This window comes from Calonectris borealis, chromosome 17 (assembly GCF_964195595.1).
Source record: "Calonectris borealis chromosome 17, bCalBor7.hap1.2, whole genome shotgun sequence".
NCBI lineage: Eukaryota > Metazoa > Chordata > Aves > Procellariiformes > Procellariidae > Calonectris > Calonectris borealis.
This window is the reverse complement of record NC_134328.1, coordinates 151966-172668: the sequence shown is the minus strand read 5'-3', so window position 1 is coordinate 172668 and position 20703 is coordinate 151966. Positions and strand designations below refer to the sequence as shown.

Here is a 20703-nt window from a genome sequence, read left to right as displayed (position 1 = left end):
AGCATCAAAGGAAGACGTGTTACCTCATCCTTAGTATCCTGGACGCTCGTGGAAGTGAGGGAAAACCTGTTAGTGCTACCTAGTCTCCCCAAGGGAAGAAGTTGGGCAAGCTGTTTTGAAAGGAGAAAGGTCCACAATCTGTTCTGTGGTGCAGTAATAGTGGTGTGTGCTGAATGGCTCTGTTTTGAGCTGGGGGTTGTTCTGGGTGACCTCCAAAGGTCTCTTTACAGCCTAAATTATTCTATGATTCAGTAGGTGAGCTACTCAGCAGAGCCCCATTTTAGGTTGAGAATCAAGCCCTGACATCCTGAACATTTCACAGCGCAGGAGTTTTCCTGTTTGGTTTTATCTGAGTAGCATATCCTGTGCTTGTGTCGGAGTCTTCCAGTAGAGTACTTGGCACCACAGGCATCTTCTGCCATATTTCTTTCTCTGCTTTTCTTTTTTCCTCTGCCCAAGAGGTAATTGTGTGTGGTGTAGAAGGCATCTGTGTGCTGTGTTACTTATGTTGCAAGCTAAGGTGGGAGTAGCGCAACTCCTGTTTTCGTCCAGAAACTGAGTTTCAGGAGGGCAGAAGTTCTTGAAATTTTGTTCATTAAATGTTTCCTGGGTGAAATATTCGTCTGTGGCCCCAAAGTCATTAACCTGCAGTGCTTGACCTTTCAGTTTTCAGTTGAAAGTTTCGTATAAAGCTATTTCCCCTACGTATATGGTGCTGTCTTTGTGGTGTGCAGTTTACTGGATCGACAAGGTGGGGGTCTTTGCTACAGGTCTTACACAGTGTATAGGACAAAGACAGGGAGAAGCTTAACAAGAAGGTGAGGGCAGCAGTGGGTTCAACATTGCAAGGGAAAAGGACGTGGAAACTTAGAAGTGTGGAGGAAGAGGATATCAGGACAATGATAGAGAAAGGTGATGCATCCAGTGATCAGACAGCACGAAGGGGAGGCAAGACGTTAACTGTGGGCATCATCAAAGATGAAGAGGAAGGGACAACTGAAATTGTAGATGGAAATTGAAGGCTCAAAGCAAGGAGAAGCAAATGAATTTGCCATTACAGAGAGATCTTACTGAATCTTAGAAAGCACTTTTACTACCTCTCAGTTTGACAACAAAGTCAGTGTTGAAGAAGTTGGAAAATCACGGGGATGCTGCTTGTGGATAGCAATTGTTCACTGACCTCTTATTGCTGTTTCTCCTTTTCCAAGGTGTGAGAATCTGGCAGCAGTGAACGCTGTCCTGCGGGAGCACCTAGATAAAGCGAATGAGGTTAATTTAGCCCTGAGAGAAGGTGTTGAAAAACTGATGGTGGATTGGATGAGGGCCCAGGAGGAGCTGGAATTGAAGGAGGGTGAATGGCACAATGAACGTGAGGTAAGGATAGGCTACGGGAATGTCAGACGTGATGCCAGAGTGGAACGAGAATGCATTTTATTTCTGGCATAGAGGACTTGCTGTGTGAAAGTTGTGGCTACATTGAGGATGTATTGGTGTTGACTAGCAGAAGACAGGGGTGTGAGATGGAGGAGTGTCAGCAAATTGTGGTGATAGCAGATACCCACCTGCTGTGACCATACTGCTTGGTCTTAAAGGCCAATGCTTTCTGTTGCTGGGCACTGTAGGGCAGTCACATGAACGCTTGTCTTTTCAAGAGTTCCTAAATATCTCTCTACAGCAGTGGAGACCAGAGAGGTCTGTGTGTTTTCAGATTCGGAGTAGGCAACAGAAGATCAAGACAGGCCTCCCTTACCAACAGCCTGTTGTAAGCAAATCTGACCCTGGTCTTGGAGGGGCTTGTTTTTGTCTTCCTCCACCAAGACTGTTAGACACCTCTGCAAGGCGAGATGATGAATCGTGATCAGTTTGCTTTGCTGATATCACTCCTGCAGGAGAAGCGTGGATGTTCCCTTCTTTGAAGTCAGGTGGCAGGTCACTGAGGATGTTTCTGTGGTGCTTCTTCAGTCCTTGATGCCCCTGTTGGAATTGTTATTAAAGGAGACCTGGTGGTGATGGTTGTACTCTCTCCTATCTGAAAGACTTGTACAGTGACAGCAAAGACTGAATTGGCATTTCTTTTTGGTTTTGCATGTTTAGCTTTATGACAGCTATTTAAGGGATGAACATAACCATCTCCTCAGCCTATGGTGTCAGGTGGTAAACTTCCGCTGTCATTTCCTGCAAATGAAGACTGCCACTGACCGGTGAGTAGAGGTTAAGGCTAGATCTCTTGCAGAAAAAATGTAGCTTCCCTTCACACCTGCTTTTTGAGCCTTGATGTTACTTTAGTTGCGGCTAAGGATATGATTTTTCCTTTGGTAGTCTGAAGCAATGCCATTAAGCGTGCTTTAGGCTATTTTCAGAATCATTTTGTTTGATGCTGGTTTTCAGATAAAACTGAGGGGCTCGGACTATAAGCAATGCAGAGGCCCTGAACAGATGAACTTGACTGTGTTGATCTTTGGGCATATTAACACAGACACAGGCATATGTGGACACGTTGGAAGAGACTCACCAAAGCTATGCACGCGGCATGTAGAGCAGTCCCTTTTACAGAGTGATTAAAATCTGCCTTAAATCTCACTGGCTTTCTTTTCCCACTGCTCCTGATGGAAAGATCATTCATGAATATATGGGTGGTTTTTTTTCTTATTTCCAGCTTACATTTATTCTGGTCCATTTGCATCCACTTATTCCTGTACCAACATTGGTGAAAGAATAGCTTCTCTATGCTGTTACTGCATTTATCAAATTTATTTTGCTTAGTTTGATACCTCCTTTTTATGATTGTTTTCTTGTTCTTGGGCTCTCTGAGGTTCCTTTCTCACAGTTGCCTTCTATGCAAACAAAAATAGGTAGCCGTAATAGTACCTTCTTCTGGTGTGTTATGGTTTAACCCGGCAGGCAGCCGGACACCACACAGCCGCTTGCTCACTCCCCCACCTCCCACAGTGGGATCGGGGAGAGAATCAGAAAAGAAAAGTAAAATTCGTGGATTGAGATAAAGACAATTTAATAGAACAGAAAAGGAAGGGAATAATAATAGTAATAATAATTAATAATGATGATGGAATATACAAAATGAGTGATGCACAATGCAATTGCTCACCACCCAATGACCGATACCCAAAACATGATCGCTACTTCCTGGATCACACCCCCGATTTATATATTGAGCATGATGTCATATGGTATGGAATACCCCATTGGCCAGTTGGGTTAGCTGTCCTGGCTATGCTCCCTCCCAGCTTCTTGTGCACCTGGCAGAGCAGGGAAGCTGAAAAGTCCTTGACTAGTCGACTACTTAGCAACAACTAAAAACGTCAATGTGTCATAAACATTCTTCTCATGCTAAATCCAAAACACAGCACTAGGAAAAAAATTTAACTCTATCCCAGCCAAAACCAGGACATGGTATCAGCACGCAGTTTCAAACCCTGGGTTACTGTCAGCCATGTACCTTATTTGATTATAAGGTTTCCTTAATGTGTAGAGTATGCCTGACCTACTAGTTAATTCTTGAAGCCTTCTGGCTGTTCTATACATTTCTTCTTATCTCTGAGGAGAAAATAGACTCATTCCTCAACCATCAAACAGACCTATTGCTCAACTATCAAGATGTGTCCTGATCCCAAAATGTCAGATGAATGATTTGTCCCCAACGAAGATGCCATCTTTCCTGCCAGGTTTTACTGTTGTGCAATTATGTGCTTCAAAGTGAGTCAGCTGGTAAAGATGGTGGTGTGAACATTATCTCTTTCTTTATTATTCTTCAGAGATTTGTAAGAGCTGAAGGCAGAGCAAATGAGGCTTTCTGGATCTATACTTGTAAACTGCTCCCCCCTAAACTCTGGGATACAGCTCTGGGAGTCCGTCACTCTGGGTAGACCTGTCCTAAAGGATCAGGCACAGCAGCAAGTGGAACAGGAAATAAGCTGGAAGACTTGGGAAGTGATGTGCTTACAGGTCAAGGGGGAACTGGAGAAGAAGGAGCTTCAGGACAGGTAAAGGTGTTTTAAACTTTGCTATTACCAACGATATCTTTTGTGGTTGTTTCTTGGATTCGTAGATTGGCTGTGTTCATGTTTAAAACACACCCATTCTGCACAGCCTTGTTTCTGTCCCTAGTCAAACTATTGCCTTCAACAGAACGGATAGAAAAAAACATCTGACTGACAGAAGCTCTTCTGAGTAGGACAAGACTGGAAAAGAGATTGCATATTTCAATGTTTTTGCTACTAACTGATTCTTGGTGAGAAATTGAGACCAGCGTAAAGAGAGCTCTGTCTCTTGTACAGCCCTTTTGCTACCCAGGGCTGTGCTAAAGGGAGTTGGGAGGAATTTGCACAGGACTGTCATATAGACCTCTGTACTGATGTTTCCTTGCAAGACTGAGTGCAGAAGGCCTTTGGGGCAAGAAGTGCTATTTTGCCACATCACTCTCATTAACCTGAATCATCCTGTGGTCCTATGATTATTGGATTGGAAATTCATACACATCTCCCCAAACAGATTGCAAGCTCTTTCATTAATTCACTGCTGAAAGGCAAAAGTAATTGTGGGAATAGTAATCTGGACTTTAAAAGTCTGTCTTACCTAAGGAAGAACTTTGGAAAGCCTTATATCCAACGTATGAAAGAGGAGAGAGAGAACTAGCAGGCAGGAAGTTGTTAGCTACCTGAAAGGAGGTTGTAGTGAGGTGGGTGTCGGTCTCTTCTCCCAAGTAACAAGCGATAGGACGAGAGCAAATGGCCTCAAGTTGCGCCAGGGGAGGTTTAGATTGGATATCGTGAAATATTTCTTCACCGCAAGGGTTCTCAAGCATTGGAACAGGCTGCCCAGGGAAGTGGTTGAGTCACCATCCCTGGAGGTATTTAAAAGAAGTGTAGATGTGGTGCTTAGGGACATGGTTTAGTGGTGGACTTGGCAGTGTTAGGGTAACGGTTGGACTCGATGCTCTTAAAGGTCTTTTCTAGCCTAAAGGATTCTATGATTCTATACTCTTGGTTTCGGAAATGAGACTGTTTTTACATTAAAAACTTGTTTGTCTTTCCCCTTCTCATAGACTGAAGGACTTAGCTGCACTTGAAGGAAAACGTTCATTGTTACAGAGTGAGTTGGTAGTCGCAAGAGAGACACTGGAGGAATCGCACCTTCAGAGGGATCTGCTGAAGCAAGAGAAACATGAGCTTACAAGGGCACTGGAAAAGGTATGGTCACCTTATTCCTAGGCAGCACTTAGGGGAGAGGGAGTTGTGATAGCAGGACCACCACAGACGCTGTTTCTGGCAGTAGAAGACAGGGAGACAGTTCTCCTTCCTGCAAAATGGTGATCAGATCACATAGGCTCTTTGGTGTAGTTAGGTCCCACGTGCTTATCGGGAACACTGAACTGGGAGTATGTCAGAGACACAGAAGGGGATCTGGAGTTGCTGCTTAAAGTCAGGGATTTTCCTGTCTTTATTTTCATGTTGTTCTTTTGTCTCTTCAGGCAGAGCAGTCAGTAGCAGAGTTGGCAGGGGCTCCGAATAAGCGGAGTGCTGAAGTAGCTGATCTACATGTTGCAACAGTGAAGATGAGCAGTATTAACGAAGCCCTTGTGTTGGATAAAGTGCAACTGAAGAAACTTGTGTTGCAGGTGAGCAGAGTTGCCAAAGATCTTGCGAGGTGTTCGTCTCCAGCTGCTGCTTCTTTTCAGATCTCTTGCCTTCAGACAGTGTGACTGTCTGAATATGGAAATGTTCCTTTTTCTGTCCAAGCCAAACCTTCTACATAGTAAATCTTACTGTCTTTTATTTCCTCTGTGTTTCTGTGATTGTAGCTGGAGCAAGAGAATGATGTTCTGTCAGCTAAAGTGGACAAGATGGAGAGAGCAAAGATCTCTGACCAGGAGAAGCTGAACTTGTGTGAAAGAACAAATGAAGAGCTCTGCACAGAGAAAGGCCACCTGGAGCAGCTGCTGAAGAAAGCAGAGGAGCAACAGGAAGGGCTGCAGGTAGAGCTGAGGATACTGGTAGAGGAGAAGGCAGAAACCCAAGAGAAACTCGATGAGGTGAGACCAAAAACCTGGTGCTTTCTGGGTGGGCTTTTGGCTACTTAGCTCAGTGAAGCTGCATCTGTTGGATTCTGCAGTGTTTTTGTCAAGGAGACACTTGGTAGTCCTGGAGGTCAGAAGGCTTTGTTTACTTCTTTTTGGAAATGTGTTGATGGCTTGCAGAGATGTTCTGCAATTCTCTGAGTTGTTCTCTGCTTCTACAGATTGCTTTAATCCACCTGTCTGTGTTGGCCTCTTTTTTGGCTTTTGCTAAGCTGCAGAGAGATGATTTGTCTTGCCCATGGATCTGAATAAGGCTACTACTCTCACATGTGGCAAAAGAAGCAAAGAGCGTAGCTCTTCACCCTTTTTCTGAGGCAAAAAAAACCAGGGGTGCATGTTTCTATTTATACTTTTTGTTGTGAAGTCTGCAACTTTCAAAACTGCATTTGTTCGAGCCTAGAGAGCGGGACAAAGCTGCAAGTCAATGTCTTCTGTCTTGTACTGCTAAGAATGGGAATGACATCTTGAAATTGTTGAAATTGTATTTTAAGACATACATGCAGCTTTGAATTGCCTGACCTTCTTTAGGCTTTGAGGAAGAAGATGAGAAATAGGTGGTCACGCAAGACGGTTTACTCTGGACTAACTGATTTTGGTACAGTCGAAAAAGAGCTTGCAAGAATCATATCACTGGAGGAGACTAGGGAGTCTGCCATCATTTAAGCGTCAGTTTCATCATGTACAATCTTGGGTATTATGGGATAACTTTGAGAGGAACATTGTTTGTTTCTGATGGTCTGTTCTCTGTTAGACAGTCTTAGTTTTGGAGTAGGTGGTATGTTTGGCAAATACCCAGCAGAGGTGTTATACTGAAGAAAAAAGCTAAAAAATCATGGTTAATCTTCAAGCTTGAATACCAGCAAGGTATGTTAGGCAACTTCTTTGTATAAGACAAGTAAACAGTGTTGTTGACATGAAGTACTGTACAAATAGAGTCTAACATCTCTTTGGCCACATCAGCCAGACTTTCATATGACAGTGCTTACCACAAGGGCTGTTCCCTGCCAAGTGTCGCCTCATTGCATCCAACTGCTTTACACACTGAAGTAGGTGACACTTCGATATTTTTTTTTTTCTTCTAAAAGGAGAAACCACATATATTTTCACTTTCTTCAGCGAGCAAAGTTGCTTTTGCTCAAACTTTCCTGAAAATTTCCAGCACTGGAATAGATTCTGATAGAATTCTAGTTTGCAAGGTGGCAGTTCTGGAAAATGCAGTACTTTTGCATGAAAACATGTAGTCTGGGGTACATACGTTTGTCCTGAAGGAGCTGTCTGGCCCCAGGCAACCCAGTAGAGCCTTACACATCACTTCCAAGTTAACAGTCCCAGTGCCTTTTGGCAGCCCAGGGTACTAGTGCAGTATACAGCAGGTGCCCTTAAACTTTCAGCCCACAGTACAGGATCTCTTTCTCCTCTAGCTGATTCAGAAGTGACATTGGCTGGCTCTGCACAGAAAGGACTCTAACTGTATTTTGTCCCACTTTCAGGTTTACCGCCAGCAAGAGTTCAGCTAGCAGTGGTCTAGAGCAGTTGCGCCAGGGGTCCTCTTGCCAAGGGCATACACTGGCCAAGGTGTCCAAAGAGAAGGAATTCCTGGTGCATGAGAAGGCTGCCCTAGAGGTGCGACTGGCAGCCATGGAGCGGGACAGACAAGGTCTTTCAGAACAGCTGGCAGAGGCGAGGTAAAGGCAGGGAGGAGACCCTAGGCAGGACATTATTTAACATCTGCAATTATAAAGGTGGTAATCATTACACGAGGATTTATTGCATCCTGTGTGCTTTTCAGATGCTTTCGTTGTCCATGGACAGAAAATGGACGAATCTCGAGCAAAAAAAACCCAACAGTATACCATGATTTGAATGTTATTTTTCTGACAGCTAAAGCTAGCAAAGCTCTCGTGAGCCTTGGGCTCATGTTTATGCCCCCTTGCACATTCCTGTGAAGTCCAAAGCAAGCCAATATAATTCCTCAGTATTGGTACCTTGGCTGTGCATTGAGTAATAATTAAACCATGCAGATGTTTAGTGAAGCCTGAAGTTTCTCTCTGGTTTTGGTTCCTTGTTCTGTGCATTTGAACATAGATCTTTCCTTACCAAGTAGTTTGGATCTTCGGAATTTAAGGCTATTACATGCAGATATTGTGAGTAGGACACTGCCATTTAGGGTGAAGCTAGAGGCTCATGCTGAAAATCTTGAAAATCCTTCTGTTTCTAAGCTAACTCTTGTTCCCTATGGTGAGGACCTAGAGTTGCTTACACCAGCAGCAGGGAAAACTCTTCTGAATTCTCGCCAGTCTTCAGGAATTCTTGCCCATCATTGATGTCTGGGTTCTGTACTCCTTACCGCATGCTGTTTAGAGACACATGTCATGGAGAAGTTATACAGGGAAGGAGCAAGACTCTGTCCTGCTGTATCGGGTTTCTAAGATCAAATGCGACAAGTTCTGCTTTTCCAAAAAAATCCCAAAAAACAACCCAAGGTATAGAGATGTTTGACCTCCTCTTAGGTGTTTCTTAGAAGACTCCTGAACTTGCAGAGCTGTACAAATGATGTTTTATAGATTGTTTGTCATACTGCTTGACTTTTACGCTTTACCACTCCAGAATGTGTTGTTAGCAAGGTTGCTAACACCATTTTCACTCAGTCTGTTTCTTGAGAGCTGCTGCTTCTTCTGAGCTCCAGCTTCTCTTATTTGATCCAGCTGAATTATGTTTTGTCAATTATTGGGCTGTAGCAACTATTCTTGCCAGATGTTGTACTGCTGAGTGCAGTGGGGAAGAGGGGAGAGGTGAGCAACGGGCCAATGGCCTCTCTCAGCCTGGGAGCCTCCTTTTCCTGGAGGAGCCCGTGCAGCCCGAGTGATTAAAGAGGGCGGTAGCTGGGAGCCTTGTGGAGGGTGTCCTGAGGAGGTGTGCGGCTCCAGGGCCGCAGAGCCACCGGGGAGCTCCCCCAGGCAGAGAATAAAGAGTTTGTTCCCGAGGCCTTGCTTGTGCCTACACTTATTCACGCCAGGCCGTACTGTGCCTGGGCATTTTCCCTGCAATGTTTTCCCTCGTCTTCCTCCCTCCTACAGCCTGGGTCAGGCTAAGACCCAGTTTTACAGGGAGTCTTAAGTAGGGAAGAGAAAAGTAGCCAACGTTTTTGCCCTGTTTAGAAGGCTTGGCGGCCGGGCTGTTGGAGGGGCTGGTCCAGCTCTGTAAAGCTATACTCACGCCTTATGCGAGTCCCATATGTAGGTGCTGTTGAAGGCTGCGCCTTGTTCTGTGCATTTATTCTCTCGTCCCCTCAAGACCTCATGATGGTCTGAACAGCAGCTAAAGGAGGGTCATGACCAGGAGTTCGGTGCAGCTTTCTCCTGAGAGTGGTGGATCCATGCGTCTTTAGCTGCAACTTTAAGAGCAGAATAAGTACATAACAGCACTTGCACAGGACCCTCGCGCTTGGCTTGTGATGCATCCTTAGTCTTACAGACCTTTATCGTCACATAATCTCCCGGGTCGATACGGATGCAAGAGTTTCCTAAAGGGAAAGCTTGTGTAATTACCGCTTCAGACCGTTTCTTTTTAAAACTATCTTGTAGATATCAGACATATTGGGTAACTGCTTCATCCTCTGCCAAAAGGCTTGTGTGTGCTGGAGCAAAGGATCCTGGAATTCAGTCTGGTCTTCCGAATAAGATCTCAAAAGGAGTTCATTTATGGCGTGGGTTTGGGCATTGCCTTAATTCCCACAGTGCTAATGGTAAAGCTTCTGTCCATTTTAATTGAGTTTCTCTACAAATTTTTGCCAGTGTAATATTTAAGTGCAGTTCATTCTCTCTCCCTGAGCTGAGGATTGGGGGTGGTAAGGTGCATGCAGTCTTGGTCGAATGCTGAAAGCTTTATACAGGTTTTCTAATATTTCAGCTGTCAAACGTGATCCTTTATCCGCGTCTATTTCTTCAGCCACTCCGAAACACGGTATGAGATCTTTCCGTAAAGCTTTAACAACCACTTGAGCAGTTGCTTTTCGAGTAGGGAATGCCTCTACCCAACGGGGTAATTGATCCATTATAGGTGTTTTAGTCAGTCTTTTGGAGGCATATCTGCAAAGTCAATTTGTAGTTTCTGGGACGGCATCCAGGCCCAAGGGTGGGGCCTTTTGATTTTTTCCTCTGTCTTGGACTTTGCATTATATTCTGCACATATCAAACATCCTTCTGTGACCTGTAATATTGGTCAATCCAGGTGCCACCCGTGATGGAGAGACTTGATTTCCTAGATGAGGTGCTCCTCCACGCGTCCGATGGTGAAGTTCTCTGACCGACGGTATCAACATAGTCCTGGGGAGAAAAGGTTTTCCTTCTAATGTCTGGGTTCCATTTACTCGTTTTGCTCGTCAATGTGTCCATTTTTCAGTTTCTTCTGTGAGGAAAGGTTCATGTTCCTTTTTTAAGTCTACTTCAGATACGGTCATCAGCATTTCTTCCTGTATTTTTGGTTGGACCGTAAGGGTTGTAAGGCTGCAGCCTTAGCCGCACCTCGGCAAGATTGTTTCCTTCAGTCAGAGCAGAAGTATCTCGCTGGAGGGCTTCATGGTATAACAGTGCTACCTGTTTTGTTTTTTCTAGAGCGTGTAGAAGATCCAAAATTTGTTCTCGTTGTGCTATTTTATGTCTCGCTGACGTTAGAAACCCTCTTTCTTTCCAGATCCGTCCGGTTGCAAACGCTACACCCAGAGCAGATTTGGAGTCTATGTAGATGTTAGCGGTTTGATTTAACTCGCCACACTGTTCTAAGGTCATATTTGTTTCGGTTAGTAGTATCAATTCATAACGATGCACACGTTGAGGGGTAAATAAGGAATGACCCCTCTGAGTTAACACAGCTTTCGCTGCATGGTGCACCTTTACCGTTAGGGGGTGCATCCTGTGAATCCTGGTTTTCCCAATGTGCAGAGCACAATGGCAGTCTTCGTGTTGAGGTCCTTTTTTCAGGGCTCTTTCTCCTTAGACCAAGAAGCTCGGCACGAGTACTTGTTCTCGCTGCTCCTGGGATAGACAGTGGCGTCTCCACCTGGAGACCGCTCTGCCACATGTCGTTTGGGTCTGGTCTGTCTGGAGCAGGGAGACGGCCATACTGTGGAGGCCCAGAATCGTGCACGTGAGCAGGTCCAAGCAGCCTGTTCCAGGGCTCAGCAAAAGGGGAGCCGTGGGAGCAATCCGCTCTCTAACGGGAACTCGCTACCCTGCTGTGGCGCAAAGCTGGGAAAAAGAGGTACAAGGAGGAGGAAGGGGCAGCAGGTCAGCACCGAGTCGAGGCCCCTTGCTCAAAGTGGGGTCAGCGAGAGCGGGTGGCCCACGTGCATGTCCAGACGGGCCTCCAGGCGGGCCCCGGGGCGGCCTAGCAGCAGCCGGGCAGTGGCGTGGCAACACGGAGATGCAGCAGTGCAGTGGCGCAGCAACGTGGCGATGCAACAATGTGGTGGCGCAGCAACGTGACGATGCAACAATGTGGTGGCGCAGCAACGCGATGACGCAACAATGTGCGATTGCTCTATAAAGCCGCTCGCTGGGAGACCGGCTGTGGTGGCCGCTGCTGGGCGCCTCTGGAGCGAGAGGTGCCAGCGCAGGGTCGCAGCTCCAGGAGAGCTCTTGGAAGGAGCCATGGAGCCCCGTCTCACTGCTGGCGTCCGAAATGCGGAGGCGCTGCTGAGCGCAGTGGGGAAGAGGGGAGAGGTGAGCAACGGGCCGATGGAGAGGGCTCAGCCCGGGAGCCTGGGACTGCAGGGCTGCTCTGGGGCCTCGGGATGTGCCCGGGGAGCTGGGAGGGACCCAAAGGTGGTTGGGCCGGGGAGAGTTTGCAGGGAGTCCTGCCTCTCCGCCCAGCCTGGCTCACGGCTAAGCAGGTGGGAGGGGTTGCTGCGAAAGGACGCGGACGTGGGTTGAGGAAGGGATGGGAGTTGTGGGGACGGGGGTGAGGAAGAGAGAGCAACTTTTGACTGCGCCACTCTTGGCGCTCCTCTTGGTTGGAGTCTTCCGAGGGACTTTCTAGCAAGTGCCCCGTGCAGGAGGCTTATGCAGATAGTGCCTGAGTGCCCATGAGTGTCTCCCTCTTTCTAGCTGGGGAACAGGAGACAGCCACTGGCAGAAGGAGGTACTGGGCTGCTGGACCTCCCACTTGGGGTGAAGATCCCTCTGCTGCCGGGCTCCAAGCCTGTCTTCTGCAGGACAAAGCTGGGGGAAAAGGTAAAGGAAGTGGAAAGGGGTAGAAAAGCTCTCCTCTCTTACGGGGTCCCCGTCATTCAAAGAAGTCCTTGTGGCCACCTGCTCTACAGTGGGGGCTGCAGCCCTTCAATCTGGCAGCGCTGGGGAGTAGAGGGAACCTCCTGGCTCCCTGGCACGGAGACAAAAAGGAGGACTTGTCCGGTTTCTCTTGAGGGAGAGTCCAGCCTTCTCCTGCTTGCCTTGTTGGCGTATTTGGAAAAGCTCGGGCTTCTCTGCTTGGGGAATGCACGCAGTGTCCTCCTTCTACTCCAGCTTGCCGTGCGTTTTTGCCAAGGCAGAGACCTCCTGGAGGCAGAGTTAGATGACACACCCCTTAGGCCTGCCTAACCCTGAGGAGACTGTTTTCAGTGCATTATCCATTTGCTGCGTTTGAACTGTCGGGCTTGAACTTTTCACTCTGAAGGTTCATTTCTGTTGTTTTCTGCAAGGTCTGCAGTTCTTCCCCGTGGCCTAAGATGCCTACTTTGCTGGTGGGGTTTGTCTTCTCTCCCCCAGCCCAGCCCATCACAGCCTAGCCCAGTCCAGCCTGGCCCTGCAGTCCGGCTGTGGTGTTCTCTGTGCCTTCAGAAGGATGGAGAAGAGTGTTGCTCTTCAAACTACCTTTACCTTTTCCCAAGTACCGCTTGGCACCTCTTTGCTGCTCTCTCCTGCCTCCTTCATACTCTGGAAAATCTCTCTTACAGCTTCACCAGCCCTCTGGTTATTTCAATCTGGGAGATCCGTACTGCCGCCTACTGAGCACAGAATACAACAGCCTGCACGACCCGCATCTGCAGGCCTACCACAAACGCAAGGACAACCTGCAGAGGCTGAAGAGGGAGGGTTACATCACCAGTGACGGCAAAGTAGGTTTGGACGTCGGGCTGATAAAACCAGCCCTCATCACGCGGGGTTCCCAGAGCGCTTGCTGTAAGCCGCCTGTTGCTGGCGGAGGGCACAGGGCTGTGGGGCTGGTTTCCCTGGGAGCAGAAGCAGCGCCAGCGTCCCTCTGGCACTTCCCACTCCAGCTCCTCTCGGGCTGCCCCGCGCTGCCCGAGTGTTGAGGAGGCAGCCGGTGCGAGGCCTGGCGCCGGGGCGAGGAGCACCGCTCAGCACTGTCTGGGGGGAGTCAGGGGCCCGCTGGGTTTGGGCTGTTTTGTGGAAGGCAGTCTATGTAGCTGGCTTGACAGTTCTTGGGGGATTTCTCCCCTCATCTCTCCATAGGTAGTTTGCACCCTGAAGGAGCTGAATGAGTACAGGCAGTATCTGACCACGCTCAAGGTGGAGGCAGAGAAAATGTTCATGCGAGAGGAGGTGGGCAAAGCGGAGCGTTCGTGGACACCTGTCAGCGGCAGGGTGCCGAGGGCTGGGGCTTTACTTGCGGCATCTTGGGGAGGGGAGGCGGTCAGTGCAGAAGAGGCGAGGGCTGTGCTGCTGGGCCAGGCGTTGTGGCAGGGAAAGGACTATTGGGCTGCGAGCTGAGCTAGCGCAGGGTGCATGGGTGGGCACGGGCAGGAAAGTCACCTGCAAGCATGCAGAGTCCCAAGGGAAGCATTTCTCTGCTGCTCCAGTCGCGTGGCTGAAGCAGGGCGCTGTCCTGGGCCCGCGGGACGCCTCAGCACGCAGGGGCGTGAGCGCTTGTCCAGGCAGCAGCAAGCCACAACCTGGTGTCACCTTTCAGAAAAAGCTTTGGCGTGACCTGGCCAAATTAGAGGATGCCTCCGAACTGCCGGGAGGGAGTGACATTTCTCGCCTGCGAGAGTGGCTGCTGCAGGAGCAAACAAAGAGTTTGCCAGTGGGAGAGAGGAAGAGGCGGCAGAGGTAAGAAAAGGCCAAGTAACGCTTGCTCTTGAAGGGGACCCGTGGTGCCCAAGAGAAGTCCTGGAGCCTCATGTTCCAGTAAACAAACAAAGCCTAGCCGTGGAAGGAGCCGGAGCTGTCTGCGAACACATTGGCACGGTCTGTGTTTGGAGCCTTGGACAGGCAGCTGGAAGCTGCTGTGGGGACGACTGGAGCAAAGCAGCCCGGAGCAGGATGATGGGAGTGGCTGAGCGGAAAATGGCCTGGGCAAGATGGACAGAGCAGCTCCCTCTCAGCTGCCTTCGTTTCTCTTGACAGGCATCTCACTGTGATCAAGAAGCGGATTAAAAGACTGGAGGCTCTTGACAAAGAGCAACGCCTCCTCCAGCAGGCCGAGTGCCAACAGCAGCAGCAGCTGGAAAAGAGGAGACAGCCAGGCACCCAGAGCAGCTCCAAAAAGTCCGCTCTCGAAGGGGGGCCGGTGAGTAGGAGCCGGGTGGATGCTGGGGGCCGCCTCTGCTGTGCGGTAGTGTGTTGGTACTCAGGCCTCGGGAGAGGGTGCTGCCACAGACAACAGCTGCTCGGGGCTTGCGAGCGGTGCTTGGTTGCTGAGGAGGTGGTGCCTGGCTGGTGTGCGACGTGTCCTCGTTTGAGGGTGTCTGTCAGAGACCAAGAAACGAGCGCTTTCCTTCCTGCGTCTCTCGGACACGAGGCACTAGCCCTTTCTGACGCAGAAGTGTGCCTGGGCACTCTCAGTGGCCACTTCCACGCACAGACTCGCACATTTAGCACGAAAGTGTGAGCTGCTCTAAATGGCCGCACGGTCCATGGTGCTGGTTTTGCGTCTGGTTGAAAAACTCTGGTTTTCATCCAACGACTTCTGCATCCAAAGATGCAGCGTCCCTGAACCTGACAGTGCCGGTGCTTGGCCATTCGTGGGTTGGTTTTCTCTTCAAGGAGGTCTTCAATTAGGTTAGCGGAGAGCCGGCTGTTGCCTGACTCTCATTAGCGGGGGGGCCCGTTAAACGTTGCCCGGCTCCATCCCCTGCAACAGCCTCTCGGGAAGCGTTTCCGGATAGTGTGGGGTGGCACCTATGCCAGGGCGAAGGGTTGAGCTCCTTCTGCCGTGGCAGTCAGGCTGTCAAGCTGCAAAAGAGCAAATGACGGGAGAGGACAATTTCAGGCTGCTGCCTGGCTCTGTTCTTGACTCGCAACTTCTCCCCCGCTTTGCACGAGACTGGCAGCCCACGGTGGACTTTCAGACTGCCTCCTGTCCCAAGGACATTTCCTTGGGCTGGCAGACGACAGCCAGGTGCCGCAAGAAAAAGGATCGTTTCCTCTTCTGCTCTCAAAACAACCATTCTTGGTATTTTGCCTCGAAGAGGGGCAAACGGGCCACCCTGATACAGGGCAGCAGTGCCCCGAGAGCGGCTGGGACCCGTGGCAGAGGAGACTGGAGCGAAGAGCCCGCTCCAGTACCTTCCACGGCTTTCCCTCCGCTATTCAACTCTGCCCAGCGCCTCCCGCGGCGGGAGCCAACGAGCCCGTTGGAGGTACCAGCCTCTGCGGGGGCCCGCTGTGCCCTGGGGCCTGTCCTCCGGCCACGATCAGTGCTACCCAGGCAGCCGCTAGCTTCCAGTTCGGGGCCCGTGGCACCTGGTTCACCGTGCTGAGGTCCAGGGGGGCTACAGTGCCCTTTGCTCTAAGCAAAACAGCACCTGCTTGGTTCTGAGAAGTGCCCACAACCCTTGGCTCCGGGCCACGGGAGACCAGAAACCTCTGCCTGCCAGGTGGCCTACAGAGGAACCAGAGTTTTTCAAGCTTGACTTGCTAGGGACTCGTCTGGGCAGGGGTCTTGTGAGGAGGAAGAGGAAAGCAAACCGAGGTGAAGGAACACGTTCACTCATGAGCTGCTCCTCCTTTTAGTCTCCAACGTGTGCCAGAGAAGAAGCGCCTAACAGCATACAACCTACGCTGCTGCGGGCTACGCTGGCAGAAGACGAGGAGCTTAAAGAGATGGCTGAGACCGTGGTCCAGGAAGTGCTGGAGCGGGTGAAGGCGCTGGATCCGTCCGTCCGTGTCTTAAGGAGGGCTCCCCGTGAGGTCAGCGGAAGGTTGTTTGCCAGTGCCAGAGGGGCAGAGCCTTTGGACCCTTCTCCTGCGAATCGCCGGGACAAAATTAGACTGGTGGCTCGAGAGATTGTGGCGACCGTGTTGGAGAGCTTTGGGGAGCATTTGGTATCCGGCACGTCTGATGCAGCTGAGCCGGGGCTGGCGGCCAGGCAGAAGCTGTCAGAGCTCGTTGCCGGAAGAGCCACCCGAGCGGGCAAATCCGGAGAAGAGAGGTGGAGGGAGGCGGAACTAGCAACTTCTGACAGAGCATCTTCACAGTCTTCTATTGACAAAACGACCAAAGAGGCTGTTGAAAGCGTTTGCTCCACCTTGTCATCCTTTGTAGCTTCTCAGTTTGAGCAGGACTTTTGCTGTCAGTTTTCTGAGATCCTGAAGCTTCAGGGCGTGACAGAAGGACAAGGACCACCCAGAGCATTGGAATGGCAGATCCCAGAAGCAAGCAGGAGAGCAAAGTTGCCCGTGTTGCAACCATTGCAAAACGCTGCTTACGTCTCACGAGTGAGTCGCCAGATTGCCAAGGAGAGCATCCAAGAAGCCGTCTCCAGAATTCAGCAGCTGGAGGCAGAATTGATCGGCTATGCCAAGACCATTGTCCTTGAAGTTCTGGAAACCGTGAGGAAGAAGTTGGAGGAAGACAGGAAGTCCAAGCAAAAATCAGAGAAGCTTCAACCACCTCTCAGCCTCCCTGCAATAGTCACGCCTTCAGAGGAAGCAGGAGAATTCAAAGAGGAGCGCTCACGTACTCTCCTCCCATCTGTCCTCCGAGGCGCCGAGCAACATGCTCGCCGGCCAACAGAAGGCCTTCAGAAGTCCCGGGACGACACCTCCGGAGGCACAGCAAGGTCTTCTGTGCCTGCATGGGAAACTCTGCGTATACTCAGGCCAGGGAGCACCGCAGGCACCCTCCCCTCCACGGGCCCGCGGTTTCCAAGGCAGCCCATGCCTCCAGTGGGTCCGAAGCCTCCCAGCCAGGCAGGAGCTCGGCACAGACCAGAGCGTTTAAAGCTTTTCCTGGAGGAGCCCGTGCAGCCCGAGTGATTAAAGAGGGCGGTAGCTGGGAGCCTTGTGGAGGGTGTCCTGAGGAGGTGTGCGGCTCCAGGGCCGCAGAGCCACCGGGGAGCTCCCCCAGGCAGAGAATAAAGAGTTTGTTCCCGAGGCCTTGCTTGTGCCTACACTTATTCACGCCAGGCCGTACTGTGCCTGGGCATTTTCCCTGCAATGTTTTCCCTCGTCTTCCTCCCTCCTACAGCCTGGGTCAGGCTAAGACCCAGTTTTACAGGGAGTCTTAAGTAGGGAAGAGAAAAGTAGCCAACGTTTTTGCCCTGTTTAGAAGGCTTGGCGGCCGGGCTGTTGGAGGGGCTGGTCCAGCTCTGTAAAGCTATACTCACGCCTTATGCGAGTCCCATATGTAGGTGCTGTTGAAGGCTGCGCCTTGTTCTGTGCATTTATTCTCTCGTCCCCTCAAGACCTCGTGATGGGCCTTTGGGTTCCCACCCGCGGTGGGCCTTTCGCTGTCCCGCCAAGGGGCCGTCCTTCAGCTTTTCATCTTTCCCAGAGGACTCCTCCTCCTGGCTCCTCAAGGCATCTCTCTTTGCCTTTCCATGTCCCCTAGGGACCGTTTCAGGGCCTTTCGGGGCAACCGAGGGACCACCTTCTGGTGCCTCCCAAGGCCCTCCATTTCTCTTTTTGAGCTTCCTAGGGCCCTCGGTTAGCCCTTTGGTGTAGCCCGCAGCTTTAGATGTGCCGTTTGGTGCGGCCCAGAGCCCTCCGTGTGCCTTTCGGTGCCCAGCCCGAGCCCTTTGCGTGCCGCTGGGTACCCACCACGGCCCTCTGTGTGCCACTGGGTGCTACCCAGAGCCCTCCCTCTGCCTTTCTCGATGCCCCGGGAACCCCTTTTATCCCCTTTTCCCCTCAAGACTGGCTGGAGTGGCCTCCCACCCTGTCCCCTACAAGTGAAAGCTGGGGGAGGAACGGGGCACAAATGGCGGTTTGGGCGTGGGGTGGCCAAGTCAGTGCAGTTTCTCGAGTTGAGGCTGCTTTGCCCGTGACAGGGCAATGGTCTAAAAATGGTCTACCAAAGCCAGTGCAGCAGCAGCAGCAGCAGCCTGCGGGCAGCCCAGCTCCAGCCCTGCCCTCTGAGGGCCAAAGCTGGGAAAAAGGGGTACAAGGAGGAAGAAGGGGCAGCAGGTCAGCACCGAGTCGAGGCCCCTTGCTCAAAGCAGGGTCAGCGAGAGCGGGTGGCCCACGTGCGTCTCCAGGCGGGCCTCCAGGCGGGCCCGTCTTAAGTAACGTTCCCTCCTTTTGCTTTGCGCATACCTGCACACTTTAAATTGGAGCAGAATAGCATTTGTATCCACAAATTTGAGCAAATCGGGTTGGGCACGCTTGAGCAAAACAGAAGACTGTGATCTCTACAATAAGTAAAGCTCCTAATAATCGTTAATACCAAACTGATAAATGGTTTCAGTATTGGGGTGATAGAAGGAAATAGATTTGACAACCAGTTCCACGATTCTATTCCTTTTGAGTCCTGTCTTACGTTTTGTACTAAAGCTTTTAAGTTTTTCAGTTGGGCTTCTATTGGTTTATTGTTATCTGTGAGACTGAAACAACAAAGTCCTTCCAAATCTTCACACCCATGGTTGGCCCTAAGTAACAAGTAATCTATAGCTGCTCTATTTTGTAGGATTGCTTCCCTGTTCAAATGTTGTTCCTCTTGTAGTAATGCAATCAAAGTGGAGGTGGCATTCAGAGTTTTTGCTAGCGTACAGGCCACCTCTGTCAGTTGGAGGTCGGCACCTAGTGCTAGTGCAGGGACTCCCACTAACGACAGGCTCAATGCTACTGCGTCCGCTTTGCTCAACAGATTTACATTTGAGTCACAATCTGGTGGTAGAGCCGGAGATAGGCTCCTTCTCCTTCTTTTTGTGTTATATTTGGCTGAGGCATTTCTTTTTAGCGGGGAGACTGTGAGTCTTCCAAGTGTGCACGGGCCCCTGGCTGCATTTTTGGGTATGTAATTATAGGTAGGCCTGCAGGGTGAATCATTTAAGGCAGTCTTTGGTAATAACAGCCACCAGCTGAAACTCGGAGTTAGGTGTTGGAGTGGAATGCCTCCGATCATGCTGAACAGCAGCTAAAGGAGGGTCATGACCGGGAGTTCGGTGCAGCTTTCTCCTGAGAGTGGTGGATCCATGCGTCTTTAGCTGCGTTCTCCGGGGCCGTTCACCGTCTCTGAGCAGAACTCGCTGGAGCAAGCCGCTGCCGCGCGGCCTCTCCCCCGCGGCAAAACCGCAGCCCGGCGCGGCACCGTCAGCGAGGAGCGAGAAGGGAACGGCTGCCACAGAGCGGCCCCGAGCGAACCCGGCTCTCCCGCCCCGGAGCCCCGCGGGTGGCGGGCCCGGCTGGCGAGCGGGGGCATGGCGGCGCGGACCCAAGCGGTGCTGGTGCGGAAGCTGCAGGCGAAGGTGAGGAGCGGGGGCGCCGGCCCGGGGGGAGCTGCCCGGGGCCGCGCTGAGAGGGGCCAACGCGCGGCCCCAGCGGGGCCCTCCCCGGGGCCCTCCCCGGCGCTGCCGCGGGCGGGACGGCGCCGAGCCCGGCCCGGCCCGGCCCGCCCAGGCGCGCTGGGCGCCGGGCGCTGCCGCTGTGGCCCTGCCGCGCCTCTCGCTGGGTCGTTTCCGTACTTGGAGAAAGATGCCTGGCTTGCGAACCCTTTCTCCGGCCCCGCTAGCAGGGGGCTGTCCCGCGGCAGGGGTCGAGTCGGCGGGGCCGCTTTTGGGCGTCCCCGGGCAGAGGCGGGCAGCTCTGGCCGGGTTCGCGCGGGGCGCAGGAGCGGCGGCAACGAGGAGGGTGCCAGAGCCGGGCGGGGGGTCGGGGCAGGCCGCGCCCTGCCCGGCCCGGTGCCCGACGGTGGGCACGGCGCTGCTGTGAGGTCCTCCTGCTTTTCTGGCCTGTTGTCCTGGTTCCGGCTGGGACAGAGTTAACTTTCTTCCCAGTAGCTTGGGGGGGTGTGCTGTGTTTTGGGTTTAGTGTGAAAGGAGCGTTGATGGCCCCTTGATGCTTTGGCTGTTGCTGGGCGGTGCTTGCACCGGGAGGAGCACAGCCGGGGTGGTGGACCCAGCTGGCCAATGGGGTGTTCTATACCATGTGACGTTATGCTCCGTATAAAAACCAGGTGGGGGGGCGGGGGGAGGGCCCGCCCCCCCCCCCCCCCCCCCCGTTCGTGACACGCGGTCGGCGAGCAGTTGCATTGTGCATTGCCTGCTTTGTTTATTCTGTTATTGTTGTTGTTGTTCTCATTGTTACTATTACTGTTCTACTTTGTTTTATTTCAATTATTAAACTGTTTTTATCTCAACCCGGGAGCTTTCCTACTTGTGCCCTCCCGATTATCTCCCCCATCCCACCGGAGGGGGGGGGGGGGTGAGC

The 20703-nt window shown here is 51.4% G+C and overlaps 1 protein-coding gene across 1 annotated transcript; it reads left to right on the top strand.

Annotated features, from left to right (window-relative positions):
• The first annotated feature begins 762 nt into the window (after positions 1 to 762).
• LOC142089546 (uncharacterized) lies at positions 763 to 17440 on the top strand. The gene is made up of 6 exons (XM_075166141.1): positions 763 to 1374; positions 3774 to 4001; positions 5063 to 5207; positions 5489 to 5635; positions 5819 to 6049; positions 16069 to 17440. The coding sequence occupies exons 2-6, from the start codon at positions 3802 to 3804 to the stop codon at positions 17311 to 17313; spliced, it is 1968 nt and encodes a 655-aa protein (XP_075022242.1). The 5' UTR covers positions 763 to 1374; positions 3774 to 3801; the 3' UTR covers positions 17314 to 17440.
• Positions 17441 to 20703: the final 3263 nt, after the last annotated feature.

What these genes read in the sequence shown, in the direction of transcription:
- LOC142089546 (XM_075166141.1), top strand. Translation starts at nt 3,802, where the DNA reads ATGAGGCTTTCTGGATCTATACTTGTAAACTGCTCCCCCCTAAACTCT. An exon ending in TTACAAGGGCACTGGAAAAG is followed by an intron (nt 5,208 to 5,488) that starts GTATGGTCACCT and finishes TTGTCTCTTCAG; the next exon opens with GCAGAGCAGTCAGTAGCAGA. An exon ending in CCCAAGAGAAACTCGATGAG is followed by an intron (nt 6,050 to 16,068) that starts GTGAGACCAAAA and finishes TCCTCCTTTTAG; the next exon opens with TCTCCAACGTGTGCCAGAGA.